The 23,091-nt window shown below is 34.5% G+C and overlaps 1 protein-coding gene across 3 annotated transcripts; it reads left to right on the plus strand.

Moving 5' to 3' along the window:
• The first annotated feature begins 494 nt into the window (after window positions 1-494).
• LOC128554327 (uncharacterized) lies at window positions 495-22,664 on the plus strand. Of its 3 annotated transcripts, none has more exons than XM_053535594.1 (6): window positions 495-795; window positions 8,542-8,877; window positions 10,924-11,518; window positions 14,924-15,311; window positions 19,684-19,884; window positions 21,079-22,664. In XM_053535594.1, the coding sequence occupies exons 2-6, from the start codon at window positions 8,558-8,560 to the stop codon at window positions 21,297-21,299; spliced, it is 1,725 nt and encodes a 574-aa protein (XP_053391569.1). In that variant the 5' UTR covers window positions 495-795; window positions 8,542-8,557; the 3' UTR covers window positions 21,300-22,664. The 3 variants fall into 3 exon arrangements, with proteins under 3 accessions (XP_053391569.1, XP_053391570.1, XP_053391571.1); XM_053535595.1 differs by having other exon boundaries at window positions 19,684-19,764; XM_053535596.1 differs by lacking the exons at window positions 19,684-19,884; window positions 21,079-22,664 and adding an exon at window positions 17,575-18,950.
• Window positions 22,665-23,091: the final 427 nt, after the last annotated feature.

The following is a 23,091-nucleotide window of genomic DNA, read 5'->3' on the forward strand; positions in this document are numbered from 1 at the left end:
TCCCCATTTTATTCTATGTTGTTTATTAAAACTTATCTTTTATTAAAATACTATATTTGGGGGCTAATTAGTTCCCTTCTTAAAATAAGTGTTTGCCATTATGCGGCCATGTAAAGACGTAATCCACTGTGTTTCGTCCATACTGTATTTCAAAGGAGTAAAATAATGTCGTCTGCCAAAAATCTTTCTTAAAATAAAGAAAATATTCATTATCATGCAGCTTCTGACATATCAGTTCGTCCGATGATGATTCAGACGATGAAATTCCATTATCAGTTAAATGATCGAAATGGTCGGAAAATGTTAAGTTTTAGAAGGCTGAAATATTCGTACACTTACATCGAATACGATACAAACTGAAAAACATGAACAGAACAAACATATCTTATAAAATACAAAAACAACGTGACTACATAAACATATGATTGTAAATTTAATAATCTTTCAAAGGTAAATGTATATATTACAACTTAACTGTCTCAACGCGTGTCACAAAACGTTTGTGTACATGTATACATCAAAATTAAACAAAGGCATGATCGATACTCACACAAAAACGGGTGTCAATTTTAAGTATGCTTTTTTAAATAGTCTTTGTAAATATTATATTTCTATTTAATGGAGTTCAATGTCTTTACATGTGAAAAAGTAAGCGAACCAGAAACGATCAAATATTTTCAACGCAGTAGGTTCGTTAAAATTGTGAATACTTCGAAGTGAAAATATTTTTCTATTTGGATATAGGTTACGGATGAAATAGGACATAAAAATATTTTTTGAAACTTCGAAGATTTTGTAAGTTTATTTTAATTTATTTTAATTACCAATGATTCCCTGCATGATTTCAATTGACTGCACGCGCGTGAGATTGCGATAAGATCAGAAAATGTTCTTCGACGTTATAGGTGGTAATTCTTATCTCGCCGCAGCAGATATATTACGATATCGGCCTCAGGGAGTTAATAAAGTAGTTTTAAATAAATGCATTATATTTTTTGTATATTGTCTCTGTCAGATTACATATATTCTGTTTTCATACTTATGTATTACCTGGACCTTATTGTTACTAAGTTTTGCTGATGACCCTATAAGAATAACAATGTGCCAGATATCGCATTCAAATTCTTACCCTCAAATGAATTTTGAGGAGTAAAGTAATATCCCCATATTGCTATCATAAATTTCTGTGTTGCCTGCTATGTGGTGAGGCTAACTTGATTAACAGATATAAGATAGTCTCATTCTTGTATGGGCTCATGATGTCGTTTGCTCCATATTATTTACAATGAGCCCATATTTGTTAACATATCAGGCAACATGTAGCATCCGCCCTCCCATATGATTATATTGGTCATCAGACAAAAACATTTTAAGACAATGCCTCACGTGTGACTCTATTTAAAATGTAATATTAAAAACAAAATCAATCAAATGTATATAAAAAAACTTCCGTTTCACGGCCTACTTATTAGGGCCACTGTTAAAATAACAAAATATATTAAAATATGTACATTTGAAGTATGTACAAGTTAAAAATAAGAGTCACACGGTATGGCAACATTTACAACTACACATTTATACTATAATTACTCGCGTACACCATGTCGTCTGTACTGTTTTCTAAGAGGGAAGAAGGATAATAAGCAACAAACACAGATTTTCTATGCTCCTTTTTTCCCCTTTCTTTCTCTCCTTAGCTGTATCAGCTGGTAATGAATGTAGCTGAATAAAATTCTTTATACCTAGTGGTAAATCATGGGGTAACCGGCTAAAGATAGATATGATGTGTCACGACTATTCCTTCATGTAATTCATTTATCTGGTAGCGGCCAGTCTCCTATATTTGTTTTATTATTTTTTTAACCAACATATTGTTGAACTGTAATGTTCTAAAATTTAACCGATGTTACTAAATATAGCGCAGATGTAACCCAGACACCACGTGACTCTAATGGAATGTGAAGCTCCAATTAGATTATTTTGAGGTATCCCACAGGATGTAACTCGTTGTTCTCTCTACATTCCTGCTGAGAATTGTAAAAAAATTCAAAACAAAATAATATTTATACATCTATTTATATTCAAATCGTATTAAATCTATCATGTTTATCTATTATATAGGTGTTATTTTTCCAAATCTGGTAAAAATCGGTTTCGTATTGAGAAAAATAGAGCCATTTTATAAAATTTTATATATGTGTAAGCAACCATTTTTTAATATTTTTTATTCAAACTCTTTAAATGTTATATTTAATGTTTACTACCGGTTATTTTCCCCCACTAATTTAGAGGCCACATTTGTGACCCAATCTTTATGAAACTTGGTCAGAATGTTTGTCTTGATAATTTTTAGGTCAAGTTTGAAACTGGGTCATGTTGGATCTAAAACTAGGTCAGTAGGCCTGATCAAAGGAAAAGCTTGTGAACACTCTATAGGCCACGTTTGTGACCCAATCTTTATGAAACTTGGTCAGAATGTTTGTCTTAATAATTTCTAGCTCAGGCTTGAATCTGGATTATGTGGGGTCAAAAACTAGGTCGCCTGGTCAAATCAAAGGAAAAGCTTGTAAATACTTTAGAGGCCTCAGTTGTGACTCAATCTTTTTGAAACTGAGTTACGCATGGAAAATATTTCAGGTAAAAGCAATATAACTAAAATAACCCATCTGGGTATCCATCAAGAACCCAGACATTCTTATTTAGATCTACGTTTTATAGTTATTCAAATTCATAATATTTAACATTGTATGTTGCGATGAAGTCTTACTAATATATCAAACTAGCAAAAATGGCAGACTCGATTTGTTTGCGTCTGACGTGTGAGTTTATAAAACGTGCAGCACACCTCACGCCCAGTAACACCGGCTTAAGCAATACTCTTGTACAATACAAAAACATTAAATGGACAACACTATCCCAAAAGAACTAGAAATAATGATAGAAGTCAGCCCGAATACGGGACAGCGTTAAATAATGCCGTCACGCGATACTTTTAAGATTGTGAATCTATAAGCAAATTATTTTATAGCTGTGATTAAAACCATATCTGGTGAGCCTGTGATATATTAAAGACTCCGGTATATACCGGATTCAAGCAATTTGAATTAAAAGTATCTTAAATATATATCTTTTGTAACCATGGTGATACTAACCCTAACCTCTAGTCAGTACATAATACATATTATACACTAAATGCGTGCGGACATGCACAAATTTGCATATTTTTGCTGTGGGCTCCAATTGATAACCACTTCCGGGCATGCGCAGAACGGCTGCACCAGATATGTAATGAGAAACATCGTTATTTTATTGTAGTTTTTACTTTTTATGATGTGATGAAAATTATCAATATTTTGAAAGAAAGATCACGTTCTCTAAAATATCAAGAAATAAGGTCTGTATTAATTAAACTTATGAAGTCGCATAACATTGTACAGATTTTACGTGTTACGTGTAGTCCTTTATTAATATCTAGATTAATGAAATCTCCCTGAATTTCTGGAAAAACATGTTTTTATCCGGTCATCCGCCTGTCTTTTCGTCCGACAAAAAATCGTGTCCACTAAGTATCTTTCATCTTTTTTCGAGGATTTGCATATATTTGCCACAATAGGATGACGTGCAAAACTCAACTTTCAACAATGCCGGTTAAAGATCAAGGTCTTATGATAGTATATAAGATCAAAATCAGTGTTTCGTCTCGAAATCCAAATAATGACAAGCGATTTTGTTGTTGTAGTTTTGCTTAATTCAAACTTTTTAAAATGCTTTTCTCGTGCATTTGTGTTTACGTCATAGATTATAAGGAACCAAAAGTTAAAGTCTATATTTTATTTTCTTCTGGTTTAGACATGTTTTACTTCGCATCAGTCTTCCATATATTGGATGAAGATATCTGCTTAGTTTCTTTTTCATAACTCTGATAATAAACGTTTTTGTCGATGCTGCTTTTTGAAACCATGAAATCAATGTCAATATATGAATTTTATTTGGATTAATGTAGTGGTGTTTCTTCTTTAAGGTTTTAAGGATTGATAACAATTAACAGGGGCGGTTTGCGAGCTGCGATAATTTTTTTTTTGTACATTGTATATATTTTTCCTTTATAAAACAATATGTAAAATTCATTTCTTACTTAAAAGATAATTTATAGCCAAACCGTGTTTTAATACTGTTTATGCACGATGGGCGGTTATACGTCGGGCGTCATAAATTTCACGAGGGCGCAGCCCGAGTGAAATTATTTCGTACGCAGTCATGGACGTTACACGACATTTTAAGACTGGAATCTATAAAACCATTGTTAGGTTAAATATATTCTTTTCATTATGCGATTGAAAAATATCGATATTTTGAAGGAAAGAGTACGCCCACTAAAATATAAAGCAATAAGTTATGTATAAATTCAATTTATGAAGTCACGCAATTTCATTGTTCAGATTGGACGTGTTACATATATTTCTTCATTTATATCTAGATTAATTAAATCTCCCCAAATTTTTGGAATGACACATATCATTCTATTGTCCAGTCTCCATTTGTCTGTCGTCCATCATAGAAAATCGTGTTCACTATGTATGGAGGATTTATATATATTTGCCACAGTGGGATAACGTGCAGACCTAGACGTTAAACAACATCCGTTAAAGGTCTAATGATAAGATATGTTTGTTTACTTTTTACATACAATTATGCAATGTAAATAAAAAGCTGTTATCCAAAATTATTTCATGATGTAACAACGTAGGTCATATAGGGCAATCAGTTTATAAATAAAAACTATATTATATTTATTGATCAATAGTTAAAGATGGTGAAATCAAAGAAGAAGCTATCTTAAATCAACTAAAAGTAAATCTGATTGTATCTTTATCGAGCGTCGTGTCGCGCGTGGTTTCGTTATGTCGCGCGTTGTATCGAATGTCGTGCGTCGATGTAAAAGAATGGATGGTCGACACACAACACGAAGCACAACAATGCGCCACGACGCTCGATATACTATACGACGGATGACAGTAGAATTCTTTTAACCAAATACCGATGTATGGTTTACTGAGTGAGGTTATCCAATTATTTTTACTTTTATCCCCTCACTCTTGTTACTTTTTATTCCATTCGTTGCTCCTTGGGGACATTTTTTTGATAAAGATATATTTTGAATATAAAACAGATCGTATGTGTAGACTTATAATTTCTTGTGTTACGTTACCGTGACAGTGAAAATTAAAAGTTTTGCACTTACAGTCGAAATGTTATTAAACGAGGAAAATGTTGGATTTTGTGCTTTTCGATCGAAATCATATATCGTGCACACCAGATAAGATGTCGACTGCTCGAGGACTGATGTCGTGTGATCGAGATAAGATGTCGAACGCTCGAGATAAGATGTCGTGCACTCGAGATAAGATGTCGAGCGCTTTAGATTTTTTGACTTAAAACAAAATGGTCATGATGGTTCTATATCGATAACTTGAGTTTCATAACTCAAACAGATATAAGTAGAATGGTTCCATGTAGAATCATTTGTCATAAAAAATTTTGAAAAGAAAATATGTCTAGAAAATAACAAAATGCCGTTATCAACTCACAATAAACAACTGTTGAAAATCGAACAAGCAGTAACAAACAAGTAAATTGGCAGAACGTATCTTTCTACCAATATATTAAGTTAAAGTCGGCTCCTCCCTGGACGGGCTTATATTTTTATATGTAAAAATAGGTTATTTTGAATTTCTTTTGTCTAAATAGCGTGTTCGATTTCAGAAAACATGATTAATGAGTTATTAATTGAACTTGACTTACATTTTCAATAGGACTTGTCATTAAAAATATCATGTTAACATTTAACCAGGACTGCTACACTCTTTCGATTTGTACGAAAACATGGCCACTTGTGGAAGGGATTTTTTTAATACATTTTTTAAGCTGTGAAACTTAGATGGTCAATCTCGGACCATCAAAACTTTCATTTTCAAAGATAAAATTATCTCAAGCACTCGACATATAATCTTTTCTTAAGCGCACGACATCTTATCTAGAATGCATGATATTTTGTCTCGATCTTATCTCGGGAGATGACATCTTACCTGTATTGCACGACATCATATCTCGAACACTCAACATTTCATCTCGAGCGCTCGACATCTTGACTCGAGCGCACGACATCTAATGTCGAACGCATGACATTTTTTGTCGAATTCACGACATTTTATTTCGATCGTACGACATCTTATTTCGACCGTTCGACGTTTTATCTCTGGTGTATAACATTTTACCTGGATTGCACGACATCATATCTCGAGCGCTCGACATTTATCTCGAGCGCACGACATCTTATCTCGAACTCACGACATCTAGTTTCGATCGCACGATACCTTATTTCGATCACCTGAGATAATTTAATAAAAAAATATGTGTGCGACCTAAACATACGACCGTATTTTTAAGCATTAAAGTTAAAATTAGAAAAGTCTCGATAAGTTCCCTACACGATACCAAATACAAACAACAATAACAACAACAGTGATATTCTGTCAAAATTATAGGCTAAACTAGCCCAGCCTAACCCTTCCAGCCTGACTAATTTAAGTAAAAGCTAACTGCGAACTGCACCGATCTTGATAACGCCTCTTCATATTAAGGCGTGCATACGCGAGACCTTGATATGTTCGTGTAACTAATCATACGCCCGCAGCCAATTAACCTAAGCAGTGTTTGTGTGTTTTGTACTGTGCAGCAGTAAAGCACGAATGATTTCCTATTAATTGGCCATGGGTTCTATTTCTTTGTTGAAATTTTATAGTTAAGGTCATCGTATCACATCATTATCGTCCCTGACCACATTATCCCCTCACTCTTCCATCCCACCTAACACATTAATGTCTTAGATTCCTGTGCCATCATTCACCCGCTTCACAATCCCTACCCCATTCCCACAAACATACAGTGTTATTACTAACCCGTAAATATAGTGTGGAAACTTAAAATCAGAAAATGCTGGTCCTATTTCAAAATATTTTCACAAATATTTTTCCTGCGTGAGCCTCTTCATTGCGTGATTGCAGAATGAATAGTAGCATGACAGGATTGGTCAAGTAGATGACCCCTATAGGTTTTGGGGACAGTATGTCGAAAGTCAAGATCAAAAGGGCCGGAACCTGTAAACGGCTTCTTACCAGTAACTTGAGAACCACTTGACCCAGAACCTTCAAACTTGACAGCAAAATTGGTCTCATGAAGGAAATGACGCTTATTGCTTTTGGGATCAGTTAGTCAGAGGTCAAGGTCACAGGGGCTTGAACCTGCGAAATGGTTTCCACCCAATAACTTGAGAGCCACTTGACCTAAAACCTTCAAACTTGAAATATGATGAGGATATGATGTAAATGACTCGTATTGTTTTGGGGTCGAAAGGTCAAAGGTCAAAGTCACATGAATCTGAACATTAATAACGGTTTCCACGAAATAACCTGAGAGCCATATTACTCAGAACCTTTAAACTTGATCGTATGATTGGGGTTATAAAGTAAATGGTCCCAATTGGTTTTTTTGTGGTCAATAGGTCAAAGGTCAAGATCACAGGGACCTGAACATTGAAATCTTTTTTCTGCACGGTAATTTTAGAATCACTTCGCAAAGATCCTTCAAATTCGATAGTATGACTGGGCTTAATAAAGTAAAAGATTTTGGGATCAGTAAGTCAAAGTTAAAGGTCACAGTATCCTGAACCTTGAAATCAGTTTCAGTCCAATAACTTGAAAACTACTTGAACCAGTATGTTTAAACTTGATGACATGATTGAGCTTATAAAATTGACAACTCCTACCGACTTGGGGGGTTATTAGGTCAAAGGTTAAGGTCATACTGATAACGGAACTGAAAAATGGACAAGCCATCATAGGGGGTTTGCGTATTTCACAAACAGCTGTTGTTTACTCAGAGTTGTCCTGAAAAATATTGTGGAAATCTTGTCGGCGTGACAGGAGTAATTGTCCTGTGTTAAATTAAAGGCGATCATTTTTTCTAATTGTCTGTTTCCGGTTTTAATATAGGATTGCTCGCCTTTCTTTATTAAGACGATTTAAGAGGTTATTTTACAGGGATGCATTTTATGCTTTATGGAAATATTGGCATACCGGGGAGAAGTTCATCTCCTATGGTACACTAGACCTGTTTTATAACCATTTTAATGCATATGTTTGAGTCAGCATGGTAAAAGATTAATTGAAACTGCACCTCTACAGATACAGTTGAACATACCATTTTCCCTCTTGACATTGTAAAGGCTCCACTTTGCACTTTTGCATTAAATCGATATCTTAAAATATGCGAAGATGAAATGAATATAGGTAACCATTTTTGCTAAAACAAAACAAAACAACGACAACAACATTATGTAAATATTTCAATTTCAAACGAGATTTACTTCTTTTTGAAAACATTACTGTTTAATAGGATAGCATTTGTTTCTACAGAGAATTAAAAAAATTATAATAATTACGAGCATTTGATAAACGTGAGACCAACAATTGTCAATTTCAGATTTAACTGCATTCAGATGGCAGACGGTAATGGCGAACCTAGCAAACCACCAGGAAGTGACCAGAAAATTGATAGGTTTTGCATGCCATGCAAAGACAAAAATGTACCTGCTGATCGGTTTTGCATCGAATGTGAGGCGTATTTTTGTGCGCATTGTTCTCAACACTTTCATACTGCCATTCCTGTCCTCGCAAAGCATGTCATACTGAAAGATGATGAAATTAATGTTCTGGGACAGCTTAAGTACAAATGTGATATTCACAATGAAATGTTTACGTTCTTCTGCAAAGATCATGACGCTCTTTGCTGTACAGTATGCATTCATTTGGAACACAGGTACATGCAAAAATCATATATTATTTTATCGTAGAACATCCACAAGTCGTCCGTTGAAAATATGCTCCAAAATGTGTAGGTAAATAGTAAAAATATAACAAGGAACACATGTATTTGTCATACTTTGCTGTTGTATTAGATCACATAGTAATTATTGTAGAGCATGTACATTTATCCAGAAACTGAACCAAGAAGGCGAAATATTTCACACTGGTTTTATTTACAACTTGCTTTTAATATTCAAATATGCTGCATATATAATCGTTGAATTAAAAAAATACATTGAGGTTGGCGAAAACAAACGTAAATTTATGTCTGTAATTACATTAGTTCTATTTCCATTGACTTTCTTTTAAATTAGAGCAAGGTGTATCATTAACTTCTATCCCTCACTTAAGATTTTGTCACCTATCATTGTTGGTAGACGGACGCTTATGAGTATTTGTAGATAATGTTAGATACAGAAATAGTCAAATTTAATTACTAATGTGAAATCATTAATATTCGTGGGGGACTAATTTTCGTGGATTTCGTGGTTGAGTCAATCCACGAAATTTAATCCCAACGAACAAGTGAAATTCCTATTCATTTTATGTTCAAAAATTCAAATCCACAAATTTATATCCCCACGAAATTGCCATTTTGACCAAAACCTCGAAATTTCATGCCCACGAAATTAAATTATTTTACAGTATATCTTTTATATATTGGTCTCTCTCTATTCACTATTACAAAAATACAGTTAAAAGAGCTGTTGTCATTTGAAACTTTAAAAATTCGTAAGGTAAATTGCCGTAAGTCAACATTTCCAGGTTTTCTTTTGTTCACAATTGATATTTGCTTTTATTGATACCTCCATCAAAAAAAGCAAGTAATTGCCTAAAATGTTCCTGAAATCCGTGTTTACGTTAAGGTAGTTCTGCATGTTTAGATAGATTTTTTTCCCCTACAATGTAGAATTTGATTAAACTCTGATTTTTCAAAGCTTCAGGATATACCTAGAAAATTCAGCAGATAAAAAAGATAGGACCGTGTGCTGGATTTTTTGCTAGACTGATTTGAAAAATGTGGACCTCGCGCAATATTTCATAATGGGAGTAAATGGGAAAATCATAACTTTCATAACATTTTCGCGAATAGAATTTTTTCTACAATGTAAATTTCGATGAAACTTCTCACAGTTGTAAATAAACACATGACCTTAAATTTGGTGGAATAAAATGTATTTGTCCGTGTGCTTATTTTTGAGATATTTGACCATGATTAAAGTGAAGTGGACATTTCATACTAATTTTTATTAAGACATTATTTTGAATTTTTAGCTCATCTGATTTTTTGAAAAAAAAAGATGAGTTACTGTCACCACTTGATCGGTGTCGGCGTCGGCGTCGGCGTTGCCTGGTTAAGTTTTATGTTTAGGTCAGCTTTTCTCCTAATCTATCGAAGCTATTGTTTTGAAACTTGCAACACTTGTTTACCATCAATAGCTGACCCTGTACAGCAAAAAACATAACTCCATCCTGCTTTTTTGCAAGAATTATGGCCCCTTTTGGACTTAGAAATTCAGATTTCTTGGTAAGTTTAATGTTTATGTCACTTTTTCTCCTAAACTATCAAAGCTATTGCTTTGAAACTTGCAACACTCGTTCACCATCATAAGCTGACTCTGTACAGCAAGAAACATAACCCCATCTTGCTTTTTGCAAGAATTATGGCCCCTTTTGGACTTAGAAAATCATGGGTAGGACAGTATTTCTGTTATACAGAGACAAAAAAAAAACAGATGAACGTCTGCACCCGCAAGGCGGTGCTCTTGTTTAATGTGTCATAAGTTTTAATGTCATATATTAACATGAGAAATATAGCAACAGTGCCATTGTAATAAATTTACTCACAGGTTTCGATTAATTCATAAAATGATTTTCATTTCCGTACGCCGAATCCAGGCTTTATTCAACGTTTTCCGGATAAATGACGTTACACCATCACTTCCGGTCTATCAAACGTGCAGAACTACCTTAAAGGTCAGTATTTCTTCTTTTGCAGTGCCTGCAAGGAAAAAGAATATATACAAACCGCAGCAGAAGGGATATGTGATGCGCAAGGACTAGAGCAGCTAAAAGCCGAAATCAAAGGTATTCAAGACACACTGTCAGAATGTACAAAGAAGTTTCAGTTGAAATCTAAGGTAAATTTAGAATCAAAACACAAAGTCACGGACAGTATCAAACAACATCGACAAAAAATCAATGCACTTTTTGATGCTCTTGACCAAAGCGCTCTGAAACAAATGGAGACCAAATTTGATTCAAACAAGATTTACATAAGTGAATCATTGAACAAATTAACCAGTTATAGTAATGAGAGTACACTCTTGAATCAGCAAGTTAACTTAGCACGTGAAGACAAAAATTGCCTTGTTTACATTTGTCTTAAACAAGGGAATGAGCTTGTCAAAATTATCAAGCAAAATGTAAGTGGTATGGATTCTACAACCTCAAAAGATAACTTCGCGATTGGTATAGACGAAAAGATTGAATATTTTATTAAAACTCGCAAAGAAACTGGACACATAGAAGATGACCACAGCCGTTCAAGTGATGAATGTGGAGCAAAACGAGAAATCATCCCACAGGATAAGGTATTTCATTCTTTTATGTCATTCAAATTGTTTCTCGTATAGTGAAGTCAAACATATATTTCAGTGGTTTGGTGAAATATATTGTTTCTAACTTTTAAAATGTTTGTCTGCCTGTGTTTGTTATGCCCCCCTTCGAAGAAGGAGGGGTATATTGTTTTGCAGATGTCGGTCGGTCGGTCGGTCTGTCGGTCGGTCGGTCGGTCGGAATGTAGACCAATCCGTTTCTGGGTGATAACTCAAGAACGCTTAGGTCTAGGATCATGAAAGTTGATAGGGAGGTTGGTCATCATCACCAGATGACTCCTATTGATTTTGAGATCTGTATGTCAAAGGTCAAGGTCACAGTGACCCTGAATAGTAAAATGGTTTCCGGATGATAACTCAAGAATACTTGGGCCTAGGATCATGAAAGTTGATAGGGAGATTAGTAATGACCAGCAAATGACTCCTATTGATTTTGAGATCAGTATGTTAAAGGTCAAGGTCACAGTGACCCTGAACAGTAAAACGGTTTCCGGATGATAACTCAAGAACGCTTAGGCCTAGGATGACGAAAGTTGATAGGGAGGTTGGTCATGAACAGCAGATGACCCCTATTGATTTTGAGGTCAGTATATCAAAGGTCAAGGTCACAGTGACCAGGAACAGTAAAATGGTTTCCAGGCAATAACTCGAGAACGCTTGGGTCTAGTGTCAGGAAAATTGATAGTTAGGTTGGCCATGACCAGCAGATGAACCCTATTGATTTTGAGGTCATTAAGTCAAAGGTCAAAGTCACATTGGCCAGGAACAGTTAAACAGTTTCTGATCTTCTTGTCCAAAACCATAGGGCCTAGGGCTTTGATATTTCGTATGTAGCAAAATCTTGTGGTCCTCTACTAAGATTGTTCAAATTATTTCCCTGGGGTCAAATACGGCCTCACCCCGGGGGTCACATGGTTTATAAAGACTTATATAGGAAAAAACTTTGAAAAACCTCTTGTCCAAAACCACAGGGCCTAGGGCTTTGATATTTTGTATATGACATCATCTAGTGGTCCTCTACTAAGATTTTTCAAATTATTCACCAAAGGTCAAATATGGCTCCGCCCTGGGGGGTCACATGGTTTACATAGACTTATATAGGGAAAATTTTTGAAAATCTTCTTGTCCAAACCACAAAGACTATGGCTTTGATATGTTGTAATGAAGCATCATTTAGTGGTTCTCTACCAAGTTTGTTCAAATTATCCCTCTATGGTCAAATATGGCCCCGCCCCAGGGGTCATATGGTTCATATAGACTTATATAGGGAAAAACTTCATAAAATATTCATGTCCATAACTTACATCATTCAAATTTGGACCACATGTATAGTTTTGAATGGCAAGATGAACCTTGACATGAGTTGACCTTGAACTTGACCTAGTGACCTACTTTCACATTTCTGTAGCTACAGCCTTCAAATTTGGACCACATGCATAGGTTTGTGTACCGAAAAAATCTTTGACCTTGTTATTGACCTAGTGACCTACTTTCACATTTTTGAAGGTACAGGCTTCAAATTTGGACCACATGCATAGTTTTTTGTTCAAAAATAAAATTTGACCTTGATTTTGACCTAGTGACCTACTTTCACATTTCTCATGCTACAGCCTTCAAATTTGAACCACAAGCATAGTTTTGTGTACTGAAATGAACTTTGATCTTGAGATTGACCTAGTGACCTACTTTCGCATTTCTGAAAGTACAGGCTTCAGATTTGGACCACTTGCATAGTTTTGTGTTCCGAAATAAAATTTGACCTTGATTTTGACCTAGTGACCTACTTTCACATTTCTCAAGCTACAGCCTTCAAATTTGAACCACAAGCATAGTTTTGTGTACTGAAATGAACTTTGATCTTGAGACTGACCTAGTGACCTACTTTCACATTTCTGAAGGTACAGGCTTCAGATTTGAACCACTTGCATAGTTTTGTGTTCCGAAATAAAATTTGACCTTGATTTTGGCCTAGTGACCTACTTTCACATTTCTCAAACTACAGCCTTCAAATTTGAACCACAAGCATAGTTTTGTGTACTGAAATGAACTTTGATCTTGAGATTGACCTAGTGACCTACTTTCACATTTCTGAAGGTACAGGCTTCAGATTTGGACCACTTGCATAGTTTTGTGTTCCGAAATAAAATTTGACCTTGATTTTAACCTAGTGACCTACTTTCACATTTCTCAAGCTACAGCCTTCAAATTTGTACCCCATGCATAGTTTTGTGTACCGAAATGAACTTTGATCTTGAGATTGACCTGGTGATCTACTTTCATATTTCTGAAGCTACAGGCTTCAAATTTGAAGCACATGCATAGTTCTGTCTACCGAAATGAACTTTGACCTTGAAATTGATCTAGTGACCTGCTTTCACATTTCTCAAGCCATAGCTTTCAAATTTGGACCATATACACATTGTTTTGTACCAAAATGAAATTTGACCTTGATTTTGACCTTGAGCTAGTCTTGAAATTTGGAACCTTCAAAAATGGCTCAGTGGATGGCGCCAAGATCACTCTGTAATCTCTTGTTAGGTTAATAGGTTAAAGGTCAAGGTCAGATTATACCAGAATGGTAGAACTTTTGTTTACAGTGAGCATATAGTTTCTGTTCCTTGTGCAATTACTGAATGCATCAAGGGGGGCATTTCGTGTTCGACGAGCTCTTGTTGTATATATGTCAAAGCAATAGCTGAACATGTTTAGATGACCGTTTAAATTGTAACTACAGGTTTGTTAGAGGTAAAATTCGATTTGTTTTCAGAGAGTTAAATTTAATATATCGTATAGTCATTAATATCTCGAGTATGTTGTAAGAATGCAAGAAAATGTAAATATAATAGAGCATGCTCATTGCCAGTGAATTCGAATAGGTTCGGATAAATAAAAAGTATATGTAGTATTTCTTTTCCCCTTAAACTCGTATTATTTATGTACATGCATGTATCCGGGTTATTAGAATTACAAGAATAAAACACATATATTGAAATTTTTGAAATATTTTAAAGCGAGATGAAATGTTACAAGACTATGAATGTTACAAAAGTAAGAATTAAAGAACGCAATGTTTGGTGCGCACCAAATCCGGTATAAAGTAGAAAAAAGTGGAAACTCCAGAGGTCGCTCAACACCACAAAAACGAAAATGCAACTTTATATTGGTACTGTCAGTTCAAATTTGGTGTCTGTCCCACTGTTTTTCTTTACTTGTTTGTTTAATGTTTTTATTGTTTTACTTTGCATATGTATTTTGGATAAATGCAAATCATCTACAAATCCATATATACACTGCTTTAGATTTTCATTTCGGGGAGGCTGCATACTTTATATTAGACCTGTTTCTTAACTTCGTTTGATCACAATACACTTTTGTTGACAGGGAGATCTAATTTGCCAGCTAGAGGAAAACAAGAAACTCCTAGAAAAAGACATAGCGGAGATGCAAAATACTATAAAAGCGAAAGATAGTAACATTAGCGCACTGGAAGACAAAGTCAGGGATATTTCAAGACAGAATGATGATTTAAAGAAAACTAGAGATGACCTTGAAAGACGAGTACAAGATTTGGAAAATGGCATTAAGACACAACAAGAACACATGGTAAAGACGGAGGAGACATGTAAAGCCTTAATTCACGGGAACGATTTAGGGGTTGTGCTTCCAACACTTTGTAAAGAGCTATCTGTTTTAAACGGAAGTAAACTACGTGATCTATACAAAGATATCGAGGGCGAAGTCGATCGATTGAGCATACGGAAACTGAAAGGTAAATGTTTCCTATTACTCGTATCTCTAATACATTTTATTAGAACAAACAAACAAAGTCTTAGCTACCAATACAATAGAAGTTCAAGTAGATCTGTTGGAACGTTTGGGAGTTTGCATAGCTTGTAAAACAAAATTAAAACAAGAGATAATGAGGTTTTAGAAGGACTTTTACTTCAGCTGGTAAACAAAGTATGATGAAATACAAAATACTAAGCACATTTAGTTCGTTGGCTGGACTTGCTTAAACAAAGATCATATACATTTTGTTTTACCTGGGAAAAAATTTCACCAAAATCATATAGGGGAGAATGTTAATGTTTGGATTACCCCTGACATTAGTTGAAAAGAAAAGGTATTGATCGTGACCAAAAGTGGCAGACAGTAAAGCCCAAAAGTCAACATATTTCAGCTTTCAGATTTGTTTTTGAAGTTTTTAGTTGACATGTGTAAAAAATGGGAGCATTTAACTCCGGAAACGACTGTTCCTTGTTACCTGTGAAAAAATGTGGCACACTGTCAAGAGAATTCCCTGTCCGCCGAGAGGTGCTGGTCCTCCTGATCTGAACTCTCTGAGCTAGAGGTCTAGAGGTCTGATAACCAATTAATATAAAAAAGTTTGTTTTTCTTAATGACAAGATTTATCTACAAATGATTTATCTACAAATGATAGATGTTACATTATGAATTATTGACGTTGAAGTCATGAAAGCAAATCCTAAAATCATAACCTGTGCATGAGTACGGATAGCCTAGCCTAGAAATATCTCGAGTACCCAGTCCGGATAAATGTTGGATAACATCCCTCAAAGGTTCCTGGTATGAGTCTTTAAAAGCCCCGGGTACTGGCTCGAAAATATCTGGGTACAATAATTATTCTAACACGACCAACAAATAACCTACAAACATGTAGAGCAAAATCTATCTCGGGTTATTCTGCAATAACACACGCGCGTGCAATGTCATCGTCCGATTCAAGTGCTTAGCTCGGTCTTAAAAAGTAGTTACCTTTTTTTTCTAACACTGTTGATACTAGTATGTCGTGTTAGAATCGAAATAACAAGTTCCCAAGTGTGATTTATCGTAGAATAACCCGAGGTTTTCGTTCTAATGCGAAACAATATATTTTTACCCGTAAGAACTCAAAACACGGAATATTCTACGATAAACCACTTTTGGGAACTTATTATTTCTTAAACGTACAAACTGAAATACCGTTAAATCTCTAGTTCAAGTCAGGAAGAATTAAAAAAGTTAATGTTATAACGGAGAGACCTCGGTTTCAAGCCCTTATAATTTTTTATACATAATATAGACCATCTTAACATACCAGAAGCATATATTACATGGTGAAACCTTTAAGCATCTTCAAACTTTGTTGAAATGTATGACAAATTTCTCCTCGGAACAGGCCCTAAAATCTCTGGTTCAAAATACGTAGAAAATAAAATGACATCTGGAACAAGCTCTTAACCTCGGGTTTAACAGCAAAGAAAGATTTAAATAAATTAGCTATACTCAACTGCCTTAATTTAAAAACGGTCACTTTCTGCAAAGGCAAGTCAGCGGTCCGTTAATATGCTAGCATTCAAAATAACTGAGACTGCAAGATCTGTATAGAACATTTTCTACTATACCAATGATCAGTTACGCAAAATGGAAACAATTTTGATTTAGAAAGACTGTCTTTGGGTTCTTAGCATGCCAATGAATTTGCAGTTGCTCGTACAGAAAGCAAGGTAAAAGAACCTTTATGGGATCTGAAAGCTTCTGAATTCTTTCATTGTTTTTAAACAAAAAACTTTTTTATTAATACCGACCCGTTTAGGATCCTTGTAAACGCTAGAACGAAGACAATTATGTGGAACAATTTCGTTCATAAAACATTTGATAATTATACAATACATTTATTATTGTTATTTTATTATTATTATTATTATTATTATTATTATTATTCCAAAGTTATATTTTACTTCTTTTAATGTGTATAGACGCTTAATTAGGTGCACAACTTCACATGCATATAACAATCCTTTGATGCTTTATGACTACATTTTGAGAAACATGGGGCACAATCTTTTAGGTACATGTACTTAATGCAAGTCAAGAGCTATAACTTTGGACTTGTGAGTGAAATAAAAAACAACAGATGCACAAATTCACATGCTGAATGATATTCCTACATAGTTTCGAGACTGTTTGTAAAATATTTTAAGCTGTATGCAGCACAAACTTTAATGCACTTTATGTCTATTTTTCACTAGGTGAAGGGCCATATCTCTGTTTGGCTGTGTGAAATCCAACACAGAACACCAAGAGTACAACTTCACATGTTATATAACAATCCTGTAAGGTTTTGTGACTTTAAATCAAAAGTTGTTAAGATACATGCGACACAAACTTGCATACCCTTTATTTTTGACTTAATCAAGGGCGATAAATCATTTTTAACCGGCAGAAATCCCATGAAAAATTTCAGGTGCACAACTTCACATGTTAAATAATACTCGAATTATGTTTCATGATCCTAGGTCAGGAATGTTTGAAGATACGTGCGATTCGTTCTTTTATGACCTTTTATGCATATATTCGCCTAAGCCAAGGGCTATAACTCTGGCCTGGCAAAATGATTTTTCTTAACAAAGGCCAGGTGCAAAACTTCACAAGCTGAATAATATTCCTGTACTGGTACTGATGATAAACCCGGACAGATGATAAAGTCGACCACCTTGAAAATATTTGACTGCAATCGGTTATTTAAAAAAAATTGAACACACCATTTAATAGTTTCCATTTACAACACCAACTGGTGTAAATAGAAACAAAATTGGTAAATATTCTGTATAAATAAATGACTTACATTTATCTGTATAAAAAAATATTTATCCAAAATTACTGGGGAAGAGGGTGTTTTTTGCGCATGCTCACTGTCGCCACTTGTATGATACTACAAAGAAAATTTTGTAAACGACAAAGTGTTCGAATTTATCATCAGTCAACCTGCTTTCAGTCCCCATTTTACTAACCCCTTTCAGGGCCTCACTTCGTGTGAGTTTGCTAACTAAATATAAATTTAAATTATGCAAAGTTTTCAGCAAATGTTAAGCTTTATTTTAATACCAACCATTGATTACAAATTGTAGAAATAAAAAAGTTACAGGTAAAAAACCTCATTTTCTGTTCGGGTTTATCATCAGTACCAGTAACATTTCATAATCCTAGCTTAAATATATTTTAAGATATAATGCCACATAAACTTTTACGCCCGTTTTATGCATTTTTTGATAGGTCAATGGCCATAACGTTGATCTGATGTGCGAAACCCTAATTAAAGCAGGAAGTGCATAACTTCACATGCTGAATGATAATCCTGTGAAGTTTGACCACTCTGGCATGTTATAATCTTTGACCTGGCCGGGTAAACACAATTTTTGTCAAGGCCAGGTCAGTCCGGGTCAGGTAAGGTCAGATTTTGCGAAAAATTAATGCATAAAAATATCCATATTTCTTTCCCCGAAAAACTATGTACTGAGGTTTAAAATGACTATAAAATGTTCATACTATAAAACTGCATTATGTTTGTTGTATTTCAAAGTCGCTACAGGTCAAACAGACGGATTCCTGCATTGCTGGCCACTAATGTCTCCGGAGAATCATTAATTACATGTATATCAATATCATCTAATTTTAGTGATTCCAGTGATCACTGGCAAAAGGTATAATTAAATGAAGTAATATTGAAAAAAAATTTTGCTTTTTCTGTAATCACATTATCCACATGAATGAAAACTGAGGGCTGATCTTAATTAGACAGACGGATGGACAAAGGCAACTCTAAATGCCCTCTACTTACCCTCCTTACCCCTCTCCCCCAAAAAAACTTGGATGGGAAGGCACAATATATGATATAGCGTTTCTCATAGCAAGTTTTGATATGACGTAACAACCTTTTCTGTTTCCTTTAGCTGGATGAATAAATCTTAAAAACACAATTAACTCCGAAATTATTTTCGTAAAACAACCGTTAAGTAATTGATTGAAAATCTTGACACTGTTATCCCCACTTTTCTTATCTAACTAATGCTCTTAGTAGATGAGGCAGTTGAAGGTCGTTGGTTCTACCTAGGTGCCCGTTCGTGATGAATTAATGCACGGAGGGGTACCTGGGGTCTTCCTTCACCATTAAAGCTGGAAAGTCGCCATATGACCTATCATGTGTCGGTGACGTTAAATAAAAAAACATAAAATAAAATAAATAAATAAAAAATGATGAGGCAGTTTGCAAAATTTATGAGGCTAAATCAAATCCTGCATGTGTCACATGATTCGTTTAAATTTTTGATAAATTGTACATTCTTACTTTTTTCTTTCAGTTCAGGTCTATGATATTGGCGATATCAAAGCTGAAGAGGAATTCACAGCGTGCCTTTTAGTGTCTCGATTCTCTGCTTATGGTATGTTCCTACAAGCAATAAAAATAACAGACCCAAAGCGCATCATCCCCAATGTGCCTTTGTTGATCATTTGCAGGGATGATCAAGTCAACACTGGAGCTATTTTTAGAGGATTTTTATGTACATATATATCTGATGATATATAGATAATTTATTTAAGAGCTGGGCTTAATTCTTTAACTGAATACATGAAAATTATATAACTTGATCAGATATTTGCAACTTGTAGGTGTAGTCCATAAAAAAGCCCATAATAAAGACATCATATTTTTTTCTGATTTAGGCATTTGTTAGTAAATCTCGAATCAAGAATACACTATTTCACTCGTGGAATATATCCTACATTGAACAAGACACTTAACAAGCAAACTTACATTCACTTGTTTTCTATGCAGTTGTTTACTTGAAAAACGAAAATAGGGTGTTTAATTTACGGACCGGTTTCTGCAATGCGAAAATAAGAGGATACCTGTCTATAATTGACTGCATTACACTGCATGGTTTTCAATGTCACCTTTTCCTTTTGAGATAAGTTCAAACAAGTTAAATGTTTCGATAAAATACCTCGTTTTAAACGTTGACAATATGTAACCAATGCCGTCTTCTTTCATTTCTAGATCGGCCAGATGTATTTTCATGTCATTTTAAAAGACAGGTTCATGTCCTATCCATACAATGGCGGTTAATGTTGACAGAATAAATAATATTAGTATTTCTTCGGAACATTAAAAATGCCAAAATCATAATTATGATTAGGTTTAAATACGGAGTCAAAAGAATATTATTATCATCTTTCACCAGTAACCGCCGAAACAGTTACCCGAGAGCCAGATAATTTCGTCCGCATCTTCAACTAGTGATGGATTCTTTTTCTTGCATGCCGTATTTTAAAACTTACGGAGGAAATAAAGTAAAACGAATGTCTTTCTTTTAAGCACTATCTTATTATAGTAGCGTATGAACTTACGCATTTATTCATAAATTACCGCAGGTGAGTCCTCTTACACCGCGGGGTGTAAGATGAGTTTTTCAAGCATTGGTAAAATCACGGGACAATCCTGTCCGGCATGCAAAAAAAGAACAGATTCAAATACCTCGTAAATAAGAAAAGCTGATAATTATACATTATGTAGTTAACATCGGAGTTTGAAAGAGATTAATACCGTAACGGTATCTCTGTAATTAAATCATATTTGCGAAATTCGTTCCGGTAAAGTATTCAAATGTAACTTATATCTAGCATTTTATATTACTGTTTCTTATGACCTTTTTATCCGATGTATGTGTAACATTATCTGGTATTGGTTATTTCAGTTCCACAAGCTACAGCAATAATAGTAATATCAAGACCGTTAGGTCCCTACAGCACTACTGAAAACCATGGTTCCATAAATGTCCTGAAGTATCTAACAGATGTGTATCAATGTGGAATGGTATGCGCTGTTTCTGTAAAAGGATCGATCTTGGAAGCAGACGAAGGGGCAGTTAACAAAATTCTTTGGTTCATTCGCACTTTCAACAAAGGCCTGTCTTAAGAATACAGTTGTGTGGATGACAAAGATGCAGAAGCTGAAGAAAACATGTATGATTCATTAAATCTGAGAAAATAATGTATTGTGTTGTATTAAGAAGAGGAAGAAGCTGAGGAGACATCGATGATTAGTAAAACTTTGAAAGGATCGACAATTAAATAAATGTTTAAAGTAAACAGTTATATTCAAAGTTTCCATGTTGAACATTTATATTTAGACTGGCTCCCGTCCCTATGTTTGTTCTGTCATATTTCTCATATATAAGTTTTCTTCATTAACAGTGGAGGTAACTCCAGCAGGTTGTTTCTATAATGACATTTGTTATTCCCCCTGGCTCCGAACATAGGTATGGTTAGCCATCAAATAAAAAATGTGCTATTTTAGAGACTTAAAAATTACTCATAAAATATTTGCAGTATTAATAAAGATAAAGAATATAACCATGCAACCAGGGAGCCAGGCTAATTTATATTGTAAGCAAGAAAATTACGGATAGATCTGTTGGTAGCAATAACAACCATTTTGTTGCATTTCAAGTTTTCGTGGACACATATTTTTGAAGTCCTGATTCTATGTTATGCAAAAATGATCTTTCCTGTGATTATTACTGTTTGTGATTTCAACAGTAAAGTGTACAGGAAAGGTCCGGCAATGAGGTTTGAAAACAATTTCCATGTTCCTATTTTTAATATTATATGTCCGCCCAGAAAATATTAAATGAAATTATATACTTATTATGGTATTTTTCGCAAAATAGAGATTGCGCTATTTAAAATAAAATTAGATTAATTTTATATTATATCATATAGCTGTTCACTGGAAAGGGAGTGTTTGATTTTCTTCCATGAAAATCAATGTATCTAATATACATAAAGGAAAGAAAGACACTGTTTCATTCCAATGAATGGAGTTTTTGATTTGTCTCGTTATATTTCATAAACCTGTAGAAAATTTCATTCAGATCCAATATTTAGTCTGATTGATCCTGTTTTATAACCGTAAAAATCTTTGAATTGAATTATTCAATAGAAGGTTTCAATGTTTTACAAAAACACGTATTTGTCCCAGAATTCGTATTGCATAAACAATGATATACACATCTAAAATGCCATTCAAAAATGCGATTGCGCTCACTATTAAGTTCAGTCTTGAATAGAATTATTTACCTATCTCCATTCTTCTTTCACTGTTCGGCGAAATCACGAATAAGACATTCTTTTTCCAGAGCTTGATCTGCTTTCGACAGTTCTTTTTGACTTCTTCTTCTATCATCAAATATTTTTATTAGTACAAAATATTTGACCTTTAGCCGGAACTATTGTAATCAATGTTGATTCGATCATACTGTTTAATAAACCTCATATTATATCTCCTGGTCTGTTATTTTTCTACTTAACAATTATAATTAGAGGTTCGTATGTAGGGCTGGTGTGCCTTAGACGATAAAGGCAAACTGGGAGAGGAGGGAAAGCTCTCGGGCCAATATCTCTTACATCATAACAATATCGTCTTTAGCCCACCAGTCAAATATAATAACCACTTATTATTTCATAATTCAGGTTGTCGATATAATAAGTGGTGCAAATTAACACCGTGTAAGTTACAGTGGAGCAGACATGATACTTTGGGAAATTCAACGCTTTTTAGCATTTTGATTAACTTTTGACATTAAATTGAAGAACATTAAAATTGTAAATACATCATCATATTGTTCATACAGTCCGTGTCTGATAACTTCAGAGTGACTGGACGAGTCAGTCAGGAGGGTAATCGGTAATTATCTTTATGCAAGTAC

The sequence above is a fragment of the Mercenaria mercenaria genome, unplaced genomic scaffold (genome assembly GCF_021730395.1).
Source record: "Mercenaria mercenaria strain notata unplaced genomic scaffold, MADL_Memer_1 contig_4941, whole genome shotgun sequence".
Classification (NCBI taxonomy): Eukaryota; Metazoa; Mollusca; class Bivalvia; order Venerida; family Veneridae; genus Mercenaria; species Mercenaria mercenaria.